The sequence below is a fragment of the Apis florea genome, unplaced genomic scaffold (assembly GCF_048593485.1).
Source record: "Apis florea isolate Af1SG1 unplaced genomic scaffold, ASM4859348v1 contig_6_pilon, whole genome shotgun sequence".
NCBI classification, from domain to species: domain Eukaryota; kingdom Metazoa; phylum Arthropoda; class Insecta; order Hymenoptera; family Apidae; genus Apis; species Apis florea.
Genome location: NW_028256877.1, coordinates 183,521 through 204,437, shown reverse-complemented (window position 1 = coordinate 204,437; position 20,917 = coordinate 183,521). Strand labels below are relative to the sequence as shown.

At 28.9% G+C, this 20,917-nt stretch overlaps 5 protein-coding genes across 10 annotated transcripts; 3 read left to right on the top strand and 2 right to left on the bottom strand.

Moving 5' to 3' along the window:
- The first annotated feature begins 1,429 nt into the window (after positions 1-1,429).
- Positions 1,430-9,499, top strand: LOC116413941 (uncharacterized). Its single transcript, XM_031915069.2, has 3 exons — positions 1,430-1,607; positions 1,667-1,732; positions 9,261-9,499. The coding sequence occupies exons 1-3, from the start codon at positions 1,512-1,514 to the stop codon at positions 9,351-9,353; spliced, it is 255 nt and encodes an 84-aa protein (XP_031770929.2). The 5' UTR covers positions 1,430-1,511; the 3' UTR covers positions 9,354-9,499.
- Positions 1,764-3,118, bottom strand: LOC105734822 (uncharacterized). Its single transcript, XM_012483549.3, has 3 exons — positions 3,043-3,118; positions 2,700-2,908; positions 1,764-2,240 (listed from the first exon to the last, which is right to left on the bottom strand). Exons 1-3 carry the CDS (start codon positions 3,052-3,054, stop codon positions 2,096-2,098), a joined length of 366 nt encoding a protein of 121 aa, XP_012339003.1. The 5' UTR covers positions 3,055-3,118; the 3' UTR covers positions 1,764-2,095.
- On the top strand, positions 5,797-8,830 carry LOC105734819 (uncharacterized). The gene has a single exon (XM_012483543.3). It carries the CDS (start codon positions 5,931-5,933, stop codon positions 8,697-8,699), a length of 2,769 nt encoding a protein of 922 aa, XP_012338997.2. The 5' UTR covers positions 5,797-5,930; the 3' UTR covers positions 8,700-8,830.
- A 231-nt stretch (positions 9,500-9,730) lies between the features above and the next one.
- l(2)k10201 (zinc finger protein 511 lethal (2) k10201) lies at positions 9,731-11,770 on the top strand. The gene is made up of 3 exons (XM_012483548.3): positions 9,731-10,103; positions 10,277-10,478; positions 10,544-11,770. The coding sequence occupies exons 1-3, from the start codon at positions 9,964-9,966 to the stop codon at positions 10,985-10,987; spliced, it is 786 nt and encodes a 261-aa protein (XP_012339002.1). The 5' UTR covers positions 9,731-9,963; the 3' UTR covers positions 10,988-11,770.
- On the bottom strand, positions 11,142-20,889 carry gt (transcription factor giant). Of its 6 annotated transcripts, none has more exons than XM_086917229.1 (3): positions 19,811-20,889; positions 19,616-19,764; positions 11,142-12,712 (listed from the first exon to the last, which is right to left on the bottom strand). In XM_086917229.1, exon 3 carries the CDS (start codon positions 12,700-12,702, stop codon positions 11,752-11,754), a length of 951 nt encoding a protein of 316 aa, XP_086773355.1. In that variant the 5' UTR covers positions 12,703-12,712; positions 19,616-19,764; positions 19,811-20,889; the 3' UTR covers positions 11,142-11,751. The 6 variants fall into 6 exon arrangements, with proteins under 6 accessions (XP_086773355.1, XP_086773356.1, XP_086773357.1 ...); XM_086917230.1 differs by having other exon boundaries at positions 19,616-19,745; XM_086917231.1 differs by having other exon boundaries at positions 19,616-20,100; positions 20,156-20,889.
- Positions 20,890-20,917: the final 28 nt, after the last annotated feature.

The following is a 20,917-nucleotide window of genomic DNA, read 5'->3' as shown; positions in this document are numbered from 1 at the left end:
GATCAAACGTTTGAACGTTTTGTAAACGTACAGCAAAAGGAAAATTTATTTATAATTTGTGAATAATTAAATGTTCGTATAAAAGGAGGGTGGATGGGACGTCGTGGTTAGGGTGGGTCTCCAATTCGCAGCAACCTCCAAGTCGGTGAGACCCGGAAATCATATTTATTTAATATACGATATATAGTTATATCATTGTATTGCTACTATCGATGATGCAATTATATATTTTATAAGAAATAATATATGAGCTAATTGGCTGCGTGCGCGATTATGTTTTTGGTATTATATTGTGATATTTAAAATTTGAAATTTTAAGATTTTTTTTTTTATGTTCTAAAAATATGTTTTACGTAATTGAAATGTAGAATACTAGATGGTGCTGTTGTAATTTTCTTGGTTGGTTTTTAAATCATATTTTATTAAGATCCGTAAGATGTCGCATCAATTCGTTTCTCGTCAGTAATTCTTTTTTACGTTCTTCTAACATTCTGGTGATGGCGCTAATTTCCAAATTTCTATCGTTTGTGAATATATTTTAATTTATTTTTGTATTTTTATCTTTGTAATTATCAATATTTTATATTTTTGTGATAATATATTATGTTGATATATGTTCGAAGTAATATATCTATGTCTCGTATAATTATAAACAATTTGATTATGATATGGCATGTTAAGTTTTTCTTAACATTTTTTGTTTTTTATTTTGCGAAGCACAAGTGATTGAATGTTTTGTAAATCTAAGCAATATTCATGGGTAATATTTCTTCATATTTTTAATTGTTTTGTTAATAATAAATTAATTTTAGAATATATTGCATTTTACAATTTAGAATATGTCGTCTATTGGTCTATTATTAATTTGTTAGCTTATTATTAAATTATAGGAGACCAGATTTCTTTTTGGGATCTGAATCAATAAAAAGTTTTATAATATATGTTTAAATATTTTTTATTTTTATCTTTCGATGATGAGATAAACGTAGTTTCTATGGCATAAATATAATTTCTAGGCAATAAATCGTATGTAGTATAATAGATACTTGTTTTTTCGAAGGTGATTTTTCAGAATGTGAAAAGAAATCATGCCTTTCTTTCATCATGGATTATATATAGAAATTTTCTCTATGTAGTCTTTATTTTTAATGACAAAATAACAAACTTCTCCTTGTCGATAAAGTAGATTATATCCGTTATATATTACAGATTTCTTCAATGCAGCAAATGTTAAAAATGAAAAATATGAAATCAATTTGTTGTAATTACAATTACAGAGATATTGTGTGTTTTTTACATATTAATAGATTAAAAAAATTCAATTATCTTTGAATCAGCCCAAATTATATAAAGTCATTATAGAGAAATCCAATAAAATCTTTGTTGTTGTTTTTGTATCTAAGCAACACTATGCTGCATATCAGGTACATGTAAAGTATTCGGGCGCACAAGTATTATGGATTACGAACGCGAAAGTGACAAAAGTAATACGTTTTCTGTTGCGTTTTGAGATGTACGCAACTAATTCACAACGAGTGTGCAATAATTTATCCCAACAACAACAAGCTAAACTTCAGAAGATCAAAGAGTTGACAACTATTTTAAAGGTTGATTGCAAGTATTAAAAAATTGTATTTCAAACTTACTATAATTATTTGTTCTACAGGATACAGATAAAAATTTGACTATTTGTGAAGAAATATTGTCAACTTATATAAGGAAACGTTTAAGGGTATGTGTAAATTATTTCATTCTTTTTGTAATGTGTTTCTTTTTTTTTTTTTTTTACTGATAAACATCATGAATAATAATTATATCGTTGATACAATGAATAATTTGAAGAACAAAATTGAATGATAAAATCAGACAAATATTGAGTGAAATTATTTTACTATGTAAATTATACATATTTTATTTATTTATATTAGTTGGATATCCAAAATTGTATTATTTCAGTCTTAAAATTGTAATACTCATTGTATAATTACAAATTTAAATTAAGCTAATGTATACTTGATTGGTGCAAAAACTAAAGTGATAAGAAGAATTGTGTATTATAAGATTATGAAAACATCATAAATAATTTTTTTCCAATTTACCATCCTTTGTACCATCCACCATATCCACGATATCCAATATATCCACCATATCCACCATATCCATGCCCATATGCACCATAACCATATCCACCATATCCATGACCATAATATGGCCAACCTGGATACCATCCTATGGCATACCTAAAATTTTGTATATATTTTCGTACAAAAACATTATTATTTTCATTCTTTCATATCGTTTCAAATATTCTTGTAAAAAAATGAAAATTGTGTATATTATAAATAAATATATGTATATATAAAAATAATAATTTTATTATTTTAAAATATATTAAAATTAAAATTTTTTATTATTTGTACAAACATACAGTTGTACATTTTCAGAAATTTTTTATTAAAACATCTTATTAAAAATTATTCTTATTAAAATTTCTTATTAAAATTTTTATAAATTTTGTTTTATGGTCTCAAGTGATTAAAAATTAAATTAAAATACACAAATTTTTAAAATAGCAGGAAATTAATATCATGCAAAATATTCAACTTCCTGTTACAAAATCCGCAAGAATCTTTGAAACAAACGGTTATTTTTTTCCGCAAAACTTGAGATTGCAAAATTTCTTGCGAAAATCTACGTACCAGGGCCAACCATAACTATAATAATTCCACGGACTCCAACCGTAACTTCTTTTCGTCACTTTTTTTTCGCCAATTTCATCCTGAGGATTCGGTTGTGCTTGATTATCGACAATTATCTTTTGTGCTACATCTATCGATTTTTCAGAGATGCTAGTTGGAGGCACAGTAGTAGCTACCCCCAAAGCAAGAATGGTCAAGAACAGCAACGACTAAAACGATTGTCTAATGTCACCAATGCACTCTTTCGAACAAATTAAGAAACACTGATACATTAATTCAATGAAACAAATTTGAAAGAAAATGAAATAGATTTTAAATTTTCTCGACATTAAATTATTCTTACCAGAAAATTCATGTTAAGCTTGACTGACAACCAACTGAGTGACTCATAGAATGAACAGTACTTTTATACCCGATACACTTTGGAATTTGTTTGTCAGGTTATATATACTCAATTCTGGATCCACATTTTCTAACGAATAAACTAGTCTCTGATACGTTTTCCATCTATGGAATCATTGCATCTCGTAACAAGTTGCATCGATAATAGATTCATCTGGATCAAGGAACGAGGAAAGTACAGAATTCCCAATAGAAATACGATCATGTAATCGAAATCTAGTTTTATTGTTTTGGTCATTGATTATGGAGATTATCATTGAGTTTCAGAAAAAAATTTTTATCAGGCTAGTTTCTTATGGAAAGTATTTATTTACAGATATCCGATTCTTATTCATTTATTTTATATATTTATTACAAATATTTGAAATAGAAGAAATATGATTCAAAGAATTCCAATTTCATTATATAATTTGTTCAAAACATTGTTCAGAAGAAGATTTTTCTTTTATTTTTTTCTTCTCGCTTATAATCAATTGAATATTTCTTTCATAAGTTGATAAAAAAAAACATATAATAAATTAGTCAAATAAATTCTAATTTTAATAATCCAAATATCAATACAATACGATATAAGAATTCGTTAATAAGAAAAGTTTCGAATAAAATTTGTCCAGATTTATTATAAAATATTTTTTAAAACTCTTATTGTTTTTAAAATCATTTTTCAAAAAATTTCCAATATTTTCTATAGGAATTCAAATTTTTACGAACAAAAATTCGTAAATAATATCTGTCACTGATTATATTTCAACAAAAAGTAGTATACTTCAACATGGATATTTCACATTAAATATTACTTCCAAATTTGTTCGATACCATAATCATCATCTCTATTCACCAAAACATGCCTTTTCCAAATACCATCTTTTCCAAAGTTAAAAGCTGTATCTTTATCTAACTAATAATCAAACGCAATCACATCTAAACAATCATCATGCGAATATCGCATGTATCCTAACAATTTCACGGTAATTTCGTCGATTGTAAAATACACTAGCTATTGTAATGTTTGCCATCCGCTATTGTTTACGAAAGAATCGAGATAATCAGACGAATATTCAAACCTGAGAATGTTCTCAAAAAATATATGCAGTGTTTCACGCGTTAAACAATTAATCTGATAAGATAATTAAGTTATTAATTTAATTAACAGATACGTTGGTCGATCGAATCGCATTTGAAGCGAATCGACTATCATTCGAGAAATCGAACGAAACAACAGGAACTCGATTACATAAAGATCTGAACCTTCTACCAGTTCCTATCGTTGAAAACTCATGTCGTTAATTTTTTCCTCTTCCTTGGTATAATAACCTCTATAAGGTGGTTTTATCACACCGGTCCAGGAAATCGAATAGCGACACCGTTTGCTCGAACTTTCTCCGAGTAGAGAATAAATGACATAATCGACATACTTAAGAAAGCAAATATCTAAACTTAGATTATTGAACAGTGATATAATCGTTATCTATTGTAATATAATACTTAATAAGTATAAAACATACTGAGTTGAGTGATTGTAAATGAGCTTAAGTTACATGCGGAATTGTTTTATTTTTTAATCGATTGATTTAGAATATTTTTATTATAATAATATTGGTTTGAATAGTTTCATTAGTTATTGCAAATTGATTTATTTTATTTTGCGAAACAAGAATTTTATACATAAGAAACAATTTTGTTTTTACTTGCTCTATAATCGATTAGGCTCTGGTCTGTATGAATATTTTTAATTAGTTAATGTTACGTAGTAATAGATAATAAAACGACTAAAGTGGAAAGAAATTGAATTTCCAGAAGAAATTGATTTCGATCGTTTTAATTTTCAAAGAAAAATATTAAGATAATTTCCTATGATTTTGTGCAAAATACCATAAATCATTTTGTTAAGAATTAGCTAGTTTAGTTGATCTTTTTAAGTATTTCTTCCAAGTATATGCGTTCTATTTGTTAAATGCAATTGCACAAATCGATGAGCATTAGCTATGCGTATAAAAGATGTAACAAAACGGTATGAATGTTAATGAGTATTGTTTGATGATTTGGAATAAATGAAAATATAATTTTAGATATTTAAAATTGTTAGAATTTTAGAATTTGAGGATTTTAGAACTTTTAGAATTTAAAAATTTTTACCCATATATATTCTCAAATCCATAATTATATCTCCTCTTTCTTTCTTTTTATTTTTTCAAGCTGAATTCGTTTAAAAATATTATATTTTCTTTTATTAAAAGAATTCGAATATTCAATTCATGTAACTATTTATAGCTACACATGTGGTTCAAATTACCTCGTCAAATTTATTGCAACTCATCCTATCTATCATCCGATTTCTGTGCAATACCTTCCTTTCCCATTACGACGTGCCGCTTCAGTTGTCTCAAATCAACGAGCGGTTCTGTGCAATTGAGGTGAAACTCGACATTTCTTTCCGATGTTATGCAAAAATCCATCCCCGCCAGCTAACGTTTCGTTTAACGACTTTTAGCTGCGACACTGGTTGTCCAGTTCTCGTGGGCTCTCGTGATACAAAAGTACTCTTCTTGAACTTAATCTTTATCGCACGATGGAACACGTCTTTCTCGTTGAAATTTAATAAATCCAAATCATAATATTTAATTGCGAATCACATCAAATTTTGATCATATTTAAAAGAAACCAATATTAAAAGAAGAATTCGTCAATAAGAAGATCGAGAAGAGTCGCAACATAACATGACTATAAGCTATAATTGAAGATGTCACGGTATCCAACCTCGCTACCTCGCTATTATTCGATGCATAAAGTGTAACTTTCCAGCAGAAAGTGGTCGAGGAACCATCGACGATGAAGCTTAGCACGTTCCACGTTCTGTACTACCTGTGCGTGTTGTTGAGCGCATTCGTTCTATCTGTGAAGAATGACTGGAAAAATCAGCCTGTTTCGAACCCATCATCAAGCACGCAAGAAACGAGGGAGGAGAAGCCTTTAGACGCAAGTAATCCGCGGGACAAACGAGCATTAGGTCTGATTCTTTCAGGCCTGGCGCAGGTTTTTGGTTATACGGTAAACCCTGTTCAAATAGCTTCGTTGCCCAATCCGGCTACCGAGTCGGACGAGGCAAGAGGTACTCAGTCATCTGGCAATGGCACTCAAGCGAATTCCACTCAGTCGAATGGGTCATCAACTACCGCAGCTCCTAGACAACGAGAGACTATCAGATTTACCGGTGTAGTGAACTTCGGCAATGGAACTGGCGTGCTGACCCAATTACAGCAATACGAGGCCTTGTTCCATGGAGGAAATGGTAATTCGACCTCTGCAACAAGCTCTGCATCATCGGCAACACAGTCACCCCAGGTAGATCCAAGAACTCCTCTGGTAGTCAAAATTCCTCTACCGATTGTCCCACAGCCGGATTTGAAGCCTATACCTCAACCACCTCTGCCTGAGATCCCTCCTCAAGATATTATGCTGTCATATCCTGCACCAATCGTCCCTGTTCGCAAGGAACAACAGATGAGAAGGAAAAACTCGACAGAGAAAGTAATAACTGTGCAAAATCAAACGATTCAAAGTGGAATGGATGTTCGATCGCAACCTCCTTCGACTACTGTTGTGGTTCAGACGGAAGATCCACGATGGAAGAAGGAGTATGAGGACAGGTTAGCGGAATTAGAACGTAAACAGGAGGAACAGGCTAAAAGATTGAGGGAACAGGAATGGTATAGAAATCGACAGAAGGAGGATAATTATAATTATGAAGAGGATGGAAAAGAATATGATGATGGAGGCAAGCAAATAGGAGAACAACATTCTGAATGTAGAAGGGAAGAGGAAGAGAGTGATAAGGGAAAGCAGTCAGAAGAGGAAGAAGATCAATCAAGAGAGAATGAAGAGAAGATTCGTGAATATTCCACGAGTCAGAAAACAAGGAAGCCTGAAGAAAGCGAGGAGGAAGAGGAAAATTATCAAAATTATAAAAATGATGATGTTTATAAAAAAGATATGCCTCAGTTAAATGAAAATTATACTAGTATACAATACAATGAACCATTGCCATTGAGTGAAGATGATGAGCAAAGACGACCCGAAGAGTTGCGTAATAGTTACGGGGAACCTTTGTATAATCGTGAATTGTTTGATGATGGGTTTGTGAATTTTTTTGGAAATCAACCACTGAGAGATATTTATAACTCTCCATTTTCAAATTCAAAAGAGAAAATCTCGGAAGAGGAGAAAGATCCGCGTGAAAATCAGAAACATGAAGACAGAAGTGATGAAAGAGAAGAGGAGAATATTCCAGCGAGAACTAAATATGAAGAATATAGTTTAGAAGAAGATACGGATATCAAGAGAAAGGATGAAAACGATTTTGAACCATCAAAAAAATATTTTACTAATGTTCAAACGAATAGCAAAAATCGGCTCGAAGAACGAGGAACGATCGAAGAAATGGAATTTGGTAAATATATGCCTTTAATTGTTCCTGTCCGGTATTTAACTGTTCCTGAAGAATTAAGAAAAGCGAAAGAGAAATCGTCATCGATGGAAAAATCAAAAAAAGATAATAATATATTGGAGACAGGAATAATGAAAAAGATTTTAAAATCTAAAGAATCATGGCGATCAAAAAAGGAGAATTTAAAACCAATAATAGGTCTTCCGGAAAAGCCAAGACAGCTTCACGAAGGCGAACAGAAAGATCTACAAATGTGGCCACCACCATTCGATTTTATTCTAGATAGTACGATTCATACGAATGTTGTTCAAGCAAAATTTAATGATAGTATAGAAATTCCTAATATTCATCAAAAATCTTTTAGCAAAAAGAAGGAAGAAAGACAACAGAGAAACAGAATTTTTAATAATTCAACTCAAAAACCTGAAGATATTTATTATCAAAGATTTAAAAATGATCATAAACATAAAATTGTTTCTGAGAAACGATTGAATAAACCAATAAATGCTGAAAGATCGAATCGTACACATTTTAAAATTGAAGTAAAAGAAGTAAAGAAATTTGAACAAAATGACCATGGAAAAGAATTACCACAATTTCACGAACATTATAAATATATTTCCAATAATAATTATAGAAATACAGAACGACCAAATATCGATGTACAATATTCTTCGAGACAGCAAATTCCAAATTCATTGCATTTTAAAAAATTTGAATCTTTGAAGCATAATATTGAAAATAATGAGCCTATTATAGAGGATAAAAACAGAATAAATGATAAAAATCAAATAATGCTAGGCAATGTTCAACAAAAGTCTGATTCATCAATCATTTTTAACCCTAGAGAAAATTATAATTTCTTTGATTTTAATGAAAATGTACATGGTTTTAATCATGGAAGAGAAAACGACAGATTGTCTGAACTTTTTGAAAGTAACAAAAGAATTGAGAATAAAAGAGCAATTGGCTTGACTATACCACAACAAGACGTGTATCATTATGACGAAAGTTTGACGAAATTTTTCAATGAACCGGAAAGCAAAAGTGTGAAAGTTAGAGGAAATAATTATTCGAATGGTGCTATTGCTATGAAAATGCACCAAGGTCCCAGCGAATCGATAAGTTATATCAGTTATCCTAGTATTTTGTAATAATTTGACATTTTTAAATTTATGCAATATGGTTTATTTCTAATTAAAATCAATAATTATTTGAATTTATGGATTTCGATCATCATTTTATAAAATTCTTTTATGAAATTATATTTAATATATATTTTCTAAAATATTTTATAGAAAAAAATATGAATACTTAGGATTTAATCATATTTCGTGCCTTATAATCTGGATAAAAAAATTAAAATGATATTTTTATCATAAAATTAATAAAGGAAGATATGAAATATCGATAAGATGGAAATTTTAATTGAATATTCGAATTAATTATTAAAGTATAAATAAGTATAAAAAAATATATTGAATTTTTCTTAAAAAAAATGATATAAATTAAATAATATATAAAAAATTATGAATAAATTAAACATTGAATTTTAATGAACACAAAATGAAAATAAAAATTTGTCTTTATAAAATGAAAATAATTAATTTTATTAATATGAAATCTAATATATTTTTTTTTAATATGCTTTTCTATTTATAATCTACAATATACAGTAATAATGAAAATATTTTATAACATGATGTATGTTACAGGATAAGCGAGAAGAAATGCAAAGGAATAAAGATTTGGAAAACAAAATGACAGAAATTTTAGAAAATTTGAAGACCCGTCTATTGGTCGAATAATATTTATTATTACAATGTATTCTTATACATTTCTTTCCTTATTTTTGTAAAAATTATTGAATTTATTTAATGAATATTATGCGGATATCTTGTTTTAAATTATTAATAAAAGAATGGATTGCTGTATAACAGGTGCAAAATTCAAAGATATATGTTTTACTTACCAATTCCTTTTTTTCTGAATTTGTGCTTCTTTATCATCCCATATCATCCTCTGTGAAATTATTTATTTATTTATATATATAAATAATTTAAATGTGTAATTTATATGTGACAAAATAAATAAGTAATAATTTAATGTTTATTTTGCAATATTTTGAAATATTATTTTATTGCATTTAAAAATTGAACATTCTTTTTTTACTAATATCTTTGAAAAAATTTTTCGAGAATAAGTGTAATTGTATAATAATTATGATTCGAATATTGATTATTGTCAAAATAATTAGTTATTTCACCACTAGAGTGCAGATGTATCGTGATGTTAGTGTTATTAGAGATGTGTTTATATTTATAAAAAAATAATTTATGAAATATATAATGTGAAATAGCATTAACATTATAGATTATAATATTTTTTATAAAATTCAATAATTATAATTTTATAAAAATGGAAGAATTTTTACGAAACATAGGTGTAGGAGTAAGACCTATTAATGATCCATTTTTTGAGGATTCATATAATGCTTGTAAAATATTTCAACGAAAAGGTGTTACTGTTGAAGATGATGAGGAATTATGTCATGAAGTGTAATTAAAAATTTGTTAAATATATTCTTTATTGTTCTTTCTAACCTTAGAATATGTATAACCTAAACTAACCTTATAAATATATAAGTAGAATTATAGAATGTAAGAATTAAAAAGAAAAATTGTAGAATTAAAAAGTAATTAATTCTAATGAAATGATTTATTAATTTCAGAATAAGAGAATTCCCTTGTTACGTTACTGGTTGTAAAGCTATATTTCATACATTGATTGATTTTGAAATGCACTATAATAGCAATCATCGATATGTCTGTGTAGAATGTAAAAAATCTTTGCCAAATCCTAGATTATTAGATATTCATATTCAAGAAACACATGATAGTTTCTTTCAAGTTTTATCCATGAAGAAACCAATGGTAATTATAAATGTGATTATACATTATTTATATCAAAATATTTAAAAATGTTTATATTTTTTCAGTATCAATGTTATGTTTCGGAGTGTGATTTGAAATTTAATAATTCACATGAAAGAAAAGATCATTGTGTCAATGTACATAAATTTCCTAAGAATTTTAGATTTGATAATACTTCACATTGTATAAAAGATAAATCAAAAGATAGAATGGATATTGATGAACCTGAATATGAAAAGAAGGAACGAAAATCTAAAAAAATACAATTAAATAAAAATCAAAAGACTAAAATGTTTGCAACTGCAGCAAAGAGTATGCCACCAACAAATCCTAGTATTAATTCATTAAATTCTTCAAATATTATTGCAGGGGTAAACTCATTACATTTTATTCCTAGACAAGTTCAAAAATCATATACAAAAGCACTTACTAAAAATCAAACTAATGAAAAAAATGTATTAGAAACAGCTAACATGTTGGATTTGGCTGATTCATTACCAGCTTCATAATATTTTAGTATATATATATATATATTATTATGTATATACATATATACATAAATATTTTATAATAATTAATATTTTTTTAATATTCTTTTATTAAAATATATAAATATATTTTAAATATCACAACAATCTTTGTATATACAATCAAACATACAAATAATTTCTATTTTATCATTTATTTACATATTTACAACTTATATTATAATATAGAATTATGTACATTAATTCTAAGTTTAGTCCTGAGTTGTATTAAAGATTTTTATAGAGTACGTATAAAATTTATTTAAAATTTTTAAATTTTAAGTACTGCTAGTCAGTGTTTAATAATATACAATTGTCAAATACAATAATGTTTGTTACTTTATAAACACTTAATAATAATATCGAATGGTACAAAAAATTCAAAACTTTTAAATCTTAATGGTATATCAGAAAAACATTTTTTTATATAATATACATATGTGTGTATGTATATATACACACACGCGCACATATATATATATATACATATACACACACACACACACACAACACACACACACACATATGTATATTATGTAAAAAAAAAGTATATATATGGTGTTGATATTTTGTAAAAACCAAAAAATTACAAAAAGTATAACATACTATATAATACAAATATTTTGTACTTTTAATAAAAGTCAATTTTCAAAATTAGCATTTTAAGAACTTAAGTCTTAAATACTAATAAAATATTAATAATCTAAACTGTATAATTAAATTTAAATATAAAATATATCTTAAACTTACGTTGAATAAACCATACATCTAAGTTTAGCTGTTTCGTTCCTAAGGGCAACAAGTTCATATTTAAGTTTAATATTTTCCTGCTCTAAGAAAGCTGCTCTGATAGCAATTTCGTCCTCTTTTGCTCTTCGAGCATCCCTAGAGCGTTTCGCTGCCTCGTTATTTCTTCTTCTTCTTTCCCAGTAAGCTGCATCTTTTTCATCTACCGTACTCGTTGGTAATCCAGGACTCTTTGTAACTCTTCGCATTTTCACATTAGTTCCTTCATTTGATTTTTTGACAGATTCCAACATTCGTTTCCGAAATTCGGAATAAGCCTCATTAGAATTTTGATCATATATCATTTCGACTGTTCCTACGGTAAGTGATAGCGGATCTTTTGGATAAGCTTTAAATGGTCTTGCTGCTTTTTTGCTTTCCTTATCTGATGTGTTGGATAATCCAATTTCACTGGAACAAGTCGTCGAAGTTGTCAACGATAAAGCAGAAGTATTACTTATATCTGTCTGTTTAACTGTACCACCGTTTTGATTAAGAAATGTCGATAACATAGTTGGAATTGGAATATTCGTTGATAAATTGGAAAAATCACTGTTTTGACTTTTGTTATTATTCTCTGACATGTCTGTACGATCGTAAATTAGTTCATATTTGATTTTTGTCGGAGAATTAGATTCTGAAGGTGGTGTTACCATAAATGTTCGAACTTCGAAAGGACTATTTCTTTCGGTTTCGGATTCCGAAATATGATTAGTTTGATCTTGTTTCGTACTACTCGCGGGCGAATTTAAATATGAATCGAGTGAATTTGGTTGGCTTGAAGTCGAAGTTCTTCGTTTCTTAAAAGAAAGATCCAGAATTGCATCGGCAAAAAATGCTTCAGTATTCAATTCTTCAGAATTAAATTCCGTTTTTATGTTGTTCATTGACGGCATGGAGAAAGATTCCATTTTTAAATATCTAAGACAGAGAAATATGAGTAAATTAAAATATTATTTTAATCAAATCATTTTTAAAATAAAGCGGTATAAATATTTTTAAATTTGTTCAATCTCTGAGATATTAATTATATTATTATTCATATCGATCGTGATGAATTAGCAAATAAATAAAAATTCACGTTTATATATAATAACGATAGTTTAAAATTGTCAAAACGAAAACGAAACCAACGATAAATGAATCTACACTTTCTTGAAAAATAACTTATTACACTAATTAAAACAACGTACAATTATTGAACAAATAACACTGAGTTCTACCGTGCTTGATGTCGTATCATTCAATAAAAATTACACAGAAACCGTTTTACTGCAGGTAATCGAATAGACATTAACGTCCATTAATTACGCAAGTTTGAAATTCTTTTATGTTTATCGAGTAACTATCGTGGTAAACGACTAATGTCTTACCTAATGATTAATCCAAGGTTATACACTGGTCACTGATATCACAATACACTGTCTGTAGTTTAAAAGCGTACGCGTTTTAGGAAGATTTTCGAAAGATAACTGTTTGAAAGAAAATCGGTTTTTAACGAACATACACAGTCGGTTTTTCGAAAACGTCTCTGTAGTATGAATCGTCAAAATCGTTTAGAACTAGAGAGGGTGTAGTTTCGCTTATATAGTAGTGGACACAACCCTTGTAAGGTTCAAAGGGAGGAGACTTCCTTAGAAAATGGTGGGGAGAGGCCGATCCTGATGACCGTGGGTATCGAACTGGCACGCGTTCCAGTACCACTTCCTATTCCCAAAATGTTTATAGGGCACACGCTCACGTGAATATACACAAACGCAATCATGAACACGGGAAAATTAGTAGTATTGAGTATTTGTGATCGCGCAATTGGAATAACAATTTCGTCAGAAATCGTATCAGTGAAGGTTGTTTGATGAAGGTAGTAGAATATAATACATACGTATATACATATTTATAATAATTTTAAAATAGAAATTAAATTGAATAATTTCGATTAATTGTTGAAATGTATATTTCACTTATTTAAAATACATATATCTATAAAAAACTGATATTCTATTCATTAAAGAAAATAAAAGGATTGAATTTTAAAATTCAACTCGAAAAAGATAATTCAATTTTCCTTCGGTAGATCTTTCCTTAGTTTTATTTATCATTTTGATATGCCAACCGGTACGCGATTCGAAAGACAAAAAATTATGATATATTGTAGCCAATGATGATCTTACCACTATACTTACCTGTTGTGGCATCCTGAGGCGAAACAAATTGCAGCATTTTCTTGACCTCGTATAACAATCGAATCCCGCTAAATTAATCCTTGCAATCGTAGTTATCATTTGTTTCAGGATTGTCGAAAAATCCCGATTGTTACCAGTTGGCATACTAAAATCCTTTTTCTTAAATCCTGCAAAGCCAGTGGCAATTGCCCTGTCAAAGGATTGTGCGTTTTGCGACCCCCCACTGCGGTGCAATACTAATAGTAGAGACGTAGTGCATAAAATTACTCTGCATAACCCTTTCCTACAATCCTTATTTTCACAAAGTAGAATTTTACAAAGTTAAAAGGTTCTGTGTCGCAATGATTTACGATGTTAAACTATAAAAGGAAATCGCGAAATTTGCTCATAAATTAACCGGCGAAAGCGTTGCGGCCAAGTGAAATTTTTAGGGCAAAACGAAAGTTATTTGTAACCTTTGAACTTTGACATTGATCAATTTGATGTATGATCTCTTTTTGATGGTTCCCTTTCTTTCGTTCGCGCTCGTTAGGACAACATATGGCAATTTTCATTGCTCACCGGAAGATACACCCGCTGTTCTTCGACTCAGTGTTGACTAATGATTCATTTTCATGGAGTGACTATGTAAATTCATTAGTTAAACGTTTGGTCCAGCTAGATAGGTCCCAGACTCCTATGACGCTCCTTCTACTTCACAGTACTTTCCGTACTTGTTCTGTAAATACTGATTTCCGTACTTGTTCTGTAAATACTGATTTCCGTACTTTCCTTATTATCCTTTTTGCATTTTTAATTTTACAAATTTTGTTCAAAAATTTACTATTTATAACATCGATTCCATTTAATTCGCCGATTCAACCAGTCCTTTTGATCCCGAGAATTCTCTCGGAAGCTCGAGTGTGAGAAAAATAGGGAAAAAATGACGAACAACGAGGGAGTCCAGTTATGCTCGATATAGCGTACTCATTATGTCTTCGTCCCAAGATCACGCCAAATTTAGTCCTTTTCGATGCCCCGTTAAAATGCCGTGTCACCCATAGAAAAGCATCCCGGCGCTCAATTCAACCGCACCGCCTCCTTTCTAGTATACAAATTTTTGCTCTTTTGGCCACATAACCCACATTTCTATGGTGCAGGACCAACCCGTTATTTGCGATTTTTCCCGTGGTCGTCGTCTGACGACAGATGAATGGATCCACGTATTTGCATCTGCTCCTACCGCACCGAACCATGTACAAACCATGTAACGGTACGTCCATGCGAATCCTCGCGACGATTCGACGTGGAAAATGTCTCAATTCATCGATATCGTTGACATTTTTTAAATTGCTCCGCTGTGAGTAATCAGTTTTCGTATAAAGAGAATCGAACGAAGTGTGAAATGGGATACAAATTTTTGTATCGAATCGTTCATTAAGTTGTGTAAATTCTTCACTTTACGATATTTAATTAAATTACTCTTTTAGTTGCTCTATTGTTTCAAAAAGTTTCTTTATCTTCAAAATATTTAATTTTTCAAATCCTGTTTTAATCTTATCAGATTTTTTAATATATCATTTAAATTCATATTGTATTGGTTTCATAAGGAATCATTAATTTGTCATTAATTTGTCTATTTTGGTATTACGTGTCGATATACATAGCCGGATGTAAACTTTCTATAAATAGTTAGTTATAAATATATCGGTAACATTATCATAAGAAAGAGTTACAAATTTTTATTTCAAATAGGTATAATTACAGCGATATATTAAATCTCTAGAGATTTGTAGATTTTGATTTGTGTTACTTTAAATGAATTCATGGTTTACGTGATTGTTAAACGGCTATATATAGAAGACATTCGAAAGGGTATAATTTACAAACATATCGTGACTTTTTTTTAAATTTCCTAAATATGTATTCAAAAATCATAATATTTTGTAACGATAATAGTTCGTGGAACTGACTTGACGCAATGTTTCTTCCATTTCATCCATCTTCTGTCTATCAAAGATTAATTCAGATATTGAATGATCTTGAAACTTTCGAATATTGATAATAGCCATCTCTACATCACACTGCCGTCTTTCTTTATATTTTCATCTAAAGCAAGGTTAAATTGTTTTATTAAATATTAAATATAATATAATATATATTTAATATATTTAATCATAATATATTAAATAAATTAAGTTTTTCAATTGTTTTTTTTCTATAATATTCTGTTTTTTAATTCAAATAGAAAAAATAAAAAATATTTTTATTTATGCAAAGAAGAGAAAGGTTTAACTGTAATAAAAATCCATTTCATATTTCACAATAGGATTTTCAATTCATATGAAAACAATTTATTTTTATTTAAACCTTATGGTAAAACTTCAATATTTTGAAATAGGTATAGTCATAACATGCCAATGTATTGTGCGATATTGAAAACAGAATGGTATTGTATTATGCAGGAATATTTACAAACGTAAAATTAGGCAGGTAAAAGGTTGCTTGATAATCTATAATAAAATCTTGTATCATTTCATATTTCGGATATACCGATCGTTAAATTTGCTAATCCTCGGTCCCAATGCAATGTTATACAAGGACGAAAGTAGGTACGTTCATTATAGCAATTCATTTAGTTTAGTTAAATTTTTCTCCTGAAATGATCGAACATTTCCTAATGAAACAATATATTTTTCTATTTTTAGCAAATTGCAAATTGATTTATATTCAGAGCTATAAATATTAAAGTTTTACGTTCGGTATTTTTAATAAAATTTAATAATATAAAGTAAAGTAGAATTATTTTTATTATTCTATGATGTGCGAACAAAATATTCATAGTATTTAGTTATATTCTTGAATATAAAAATTTTATAAAAATTCTTCGTAATTATATAATTATAGATACAGAACAATTAATTTTTTATTAATTATAAAATAATTAATAAAAAATTTAATAATTCTATTCTATAAAATATATATATTATATATTGTCTTTATCTAATCGTTCAAAATGATAAATTTCCAGTTGTCACAACTTAATTTATTTAATTTAGAAAAAGTATAAAGCAATATCTGTAACAATTTTAGAAAACAATTCGTAAAATTTTATGCGATCCCCTATATTTTTATAAAAAAAATAATATACTATAAAACAATTTCTTTCTCCATTTTTCCAATTTTCATAAAATTAGAAAATTTGCAGAAAATAAATTTTAATTTTAAGTTATGAACAATATTAAAAAGAGAGAAATTTACTTTCCCTTAGTAGGAAATCTCAGGATCTACTTCGTTTCGAACAGACATTAGTAGAATTCAATATCAAAGCTTTTTCAAAAAAAAAGAAAGAGAGAGAGAGAATATAATAGCTAGAGAAGCATTAAGACGTAATTATTTTTCAATTTATCTTGCGGCTAGACCACCGGCCAAGTTTTGCCAACAGACTTTCGAGATTTGCTTATTTCCGGTCCTCACTCATGCCTTCCTTTCCCGCGGGAACCCTTTTCTTTCCACGGGAACTTTCTTATTTCATTCACTATATCGCGATGACACGCCTTTGGATAGATTTTTCGAAAAAGAATTTTATTCTTCCAATAGTCTTTTTTTCTGAGGTAGTTTTAACTGAATATCTTATGGTATAAACATCTTGCCGATACGTCTTATTTGCGACAAAGATTGCTGGGATTTGAGGAAATATTTGGAAAAGTAACTTGTTAACGAAGGAAAATTTTTCTCGTAGGAATAAATGGGTAATAAAAGATAAGTAGGTAAGTAAATAATAATAAAAGATATTGGGAGTAATAAAGTTTCTAATTTGAGTTAAAATGGATCTTTAAAATGTTATCCGAATTGTGCCATTTTTTTATTTAATATAAATAAATAATAAAGTAATAAACTTTATTATTATAAAATTAAAAAATAAAAATTAAAAAAGAAATAAGAAGAAATAAACAGGAAAAAATAATAGACTCTTTCGAAAAGTATACGTTTCATTGACATGAAATTTAAATTTTTAATTCGTTTTTTATTTCAGTTTTCGAGATTTTAATTAATAAATAATCAGTATAATATATTGAAATTTTATAGAAATTGTCTCCGTAATAATAATCGTGGTCTTCGAGTGTCAAGTAGTTGATGAGAATAATGGCCCTACTATTAATAAGTATATTTCACATAATATATTGACCATACAATGATTGCTTTAACTGGTCGTTTGTTTGTGGTAAGGAAAATATATAGTCCAAAGTTATTTACCATATTTTTCTATTTTCATTCAACAATACGGTTATAGTCTTAAATACCTGCTGCATAATAAAAAAGTACGGTATCTTAAATATCTTAACTTTGAAAATATTATTTATTTTAAAGTTAGTTATTTTTATTGATCTATTGTATTTATAGTAAGTGCATATACCTGAAAGTATATATTACTAGAAATTCTTATACCAAATTGATTTTCAATAAAATATTCTTCGAGTTACCGAAGTTATAATAACGGATTTTATTTAAGATATAAATTGATATCGATATTCTATTATATTGTTAACTTTACTCTATTTAATAACGCATAATATGAAGACAAATTTTGTATTAATAATAATGATGTAGACAATATTCATTTAACGAAAATTTTAATTTACATTTCGGAAATTAATAAATATCCAAAACTTGGATCGGAAAAATCTAATTAGAATTTAATTTTATATATATTGTTATTAAAATATATATAAAAACCTGAATATTCATCGATCGTAAGATTTTTCCAAAGCACTGAAGCCATGTGAAAACCGAAAATAAGCGAACCATGATGGCAAAAGGACAAAAACTTTTGAGAACAGATCGTTCGGTGTCCGATTACTAAGCCGTATGGTAAAGAGTTGAAAATTTCTCTCTCAAAGAAAGTGAACATCAAAAGCATTTACATATTATTTGAGAAATGCAAAAAGATTTTTTCATTTTGTTCATTCTTATTTTGTCGATCTTCAACTACTTTTTTTTTCTCTTCATGTTCTCTCCACTTCCGACTATTTTTTTTTCATTTTTTTTTTCCGAAACGAAAAACATTTTCATACCTGCACCAAGGTCAGCTTCTTTTTTAATCTTTCTTTCTTTTTTTTTTTTTTTACTTTTACAATTTTTTTACGCTACTATTTCTATATTTAATCGATTAATAATATATGAAAATATAAATATACTCGTAATTTTTATAAGAAAAAAATTACGAATGATAAATGAGATTTATCAGGATTCAATACGATCGAAAGAAAGAAGACATGATTATTGCGGAAGACCGTAATAAAGCAACCGGTACTTTTGTACTTTTATTTCGGTTGCAGATACGATGGTATTAAATAAAGGGCAAAACGGTCGTAAATAGTAATAGTTCTCTCTTTTATTTTTCCCTTACTTATGCCAGGTACATACTCATAATGCAATAAAACTATAGCTGAATTTTCTGTATACTTTTCATAACTAATAAAAATACTGTCACTCGGTTTTATTACATTTTGTCAGGGATGCTTTATAATGGGTGAGGTAAGAGAGAGAGTAGGGAATTTACCGGTAAACTCCATTATGGCGCAACGGATTAACTTTGTCTGACTTTGGAAATGGTATATATTAGTTAACAACCATTGTTGCAAAAAAAATTCTTACTTACCCTCGGTCTCTCCTGGTATACAGATTGAAGTAATTCCTATCCGCTTTTTTTTTTTGCTTGACGGTTTTTTTCTTCTTTTTACGATAGCTTCCAAGTTTTCTCCGTTAATTTTCATGACTTCGAAAATTTCCTCAAATAGGATATTTTTACTATATTTTTGATTTATTTTTATCATATAATAAATCTTAATATTACCTTAATTTGAAGACAATAATTTTTTAAACTATTAATTTCCAATTAAACGTTCAAAAAATAATTTTTCAAATTTGTAATGCTCAATTTGACGTGATTGTTTTATAAACTATCTCTAAAATTTTCGTGTGATTACACTTTCATCACGGGTCCGATACGGGAACTTAATGAATCTATGTCCCATAGATTCTGCGCGAGTCTGATAACATTCCGCGTCATCCTCTGCAAGAGTTGACTGTTCTTCAGGTTCTCATTCCCTTCTATTCTCTTCATATTCTTTCCTCGGTACAATTCTATTTCCGAAAAAATAACTCAAATTTATATCCAATAGTATTGTCAAATACTTACATTCATAACCGTGCAACGCCCACCACTTGGACGCATCGACAAGGTGAACAGAGGAATACACTTTTCTTGGAGATTGGTCCAAGCGAAGCAAGGTTGAGAGCCGGTCTTTTGAAAATATCGGGATGTTGGTCAGCATGTCATATGGCCAATAGCCAGTGGCCGCGTGGGTGGATGCAGGGTGCAGATGCAGGAGCAGGCCAACCCTTCCGTAATAACATCGAAAGAAGGGGCTGCACGACCCTTTCTGCATTGTGACATCCTGATATAGCAGAATACACATTGTGTCCACGTTTGCTCGTCTCGGAGGAGGACGCATGGCCTAGCTAACGGTAAACGCACGGTGGGGAAATAGCGTTTCGAAAATGTGTGTCAAAAGGCCGCAATTTGTGGGCCGCTAAATCCGAAAAGCGTGACCTCGAGGAGGAACCCCTTGCATTGATCGTTGATCGAATTCATGACGGTATCGTGAATGATTTCTTAAATATCTAGGGTTAAAATAAGGCATTTGATTCTATGTAATAATTTTAATGAAAATTGATTCGGATAAATTTTGCATTTAATTTCGTATTTCGGAATTTGTGTGAATCGGAACGTCATTTAATTTTTTAAAATTAAGTAAGAATATGAAATTCAAATTCGTAATAAAAAGAATAAAATTAATGTATGATATTATTATAGAATAATATTATTTGAATTAATTTTTACTAAAATTATTATTTACAAAATGGTTCTGGTTACGTTTCTCACTTAGAATATTTATTA

Coding starts and splice junctions, on each gene's coding strand:
- LOC116413941 (XM_031915069.2), top strand. CDS start 1,512: ATGTACGCAACTAATTCACAACGAGTGTGCAATAATTTATCCCAACAA. Junction 1,608..1,666: donor AGTTGACAACTATTTTAAAG/GTTGATTGCAAG, acceptor TTTGTTCTACAG/GATACAGATAAAAATTTGAC. Junction 1,733..9,260: donor ATATAAGGAAACGTTTAAGG/GTATGTGTAAAT, acceptor TGTATGTTACAG/GATAAGCGAGAAGAAATGCA.
- LOC105734822 (XM_012483549.3), bottom strand. Junction 2,241..2,699: donor TATAGTTATGGTTGGCCCTG/GTACGTAGATTT, acceptor ACAAAATTTTAG/GTATGCCATAGGATGGTATC.
- LOC105734819 (XM_012483543.3), top strand. CDS start 5,931: ATGAAGCTTAGCACGTTCCACGTTCTGTACTACCTGTGCGTGTTGTTG.
- gt (XM_086917229.1), bottom strand. CDS start 12,702: ATGGAATCTTTCTCCATGCCGTCAATGAACAACATAAAAACGGAATTT.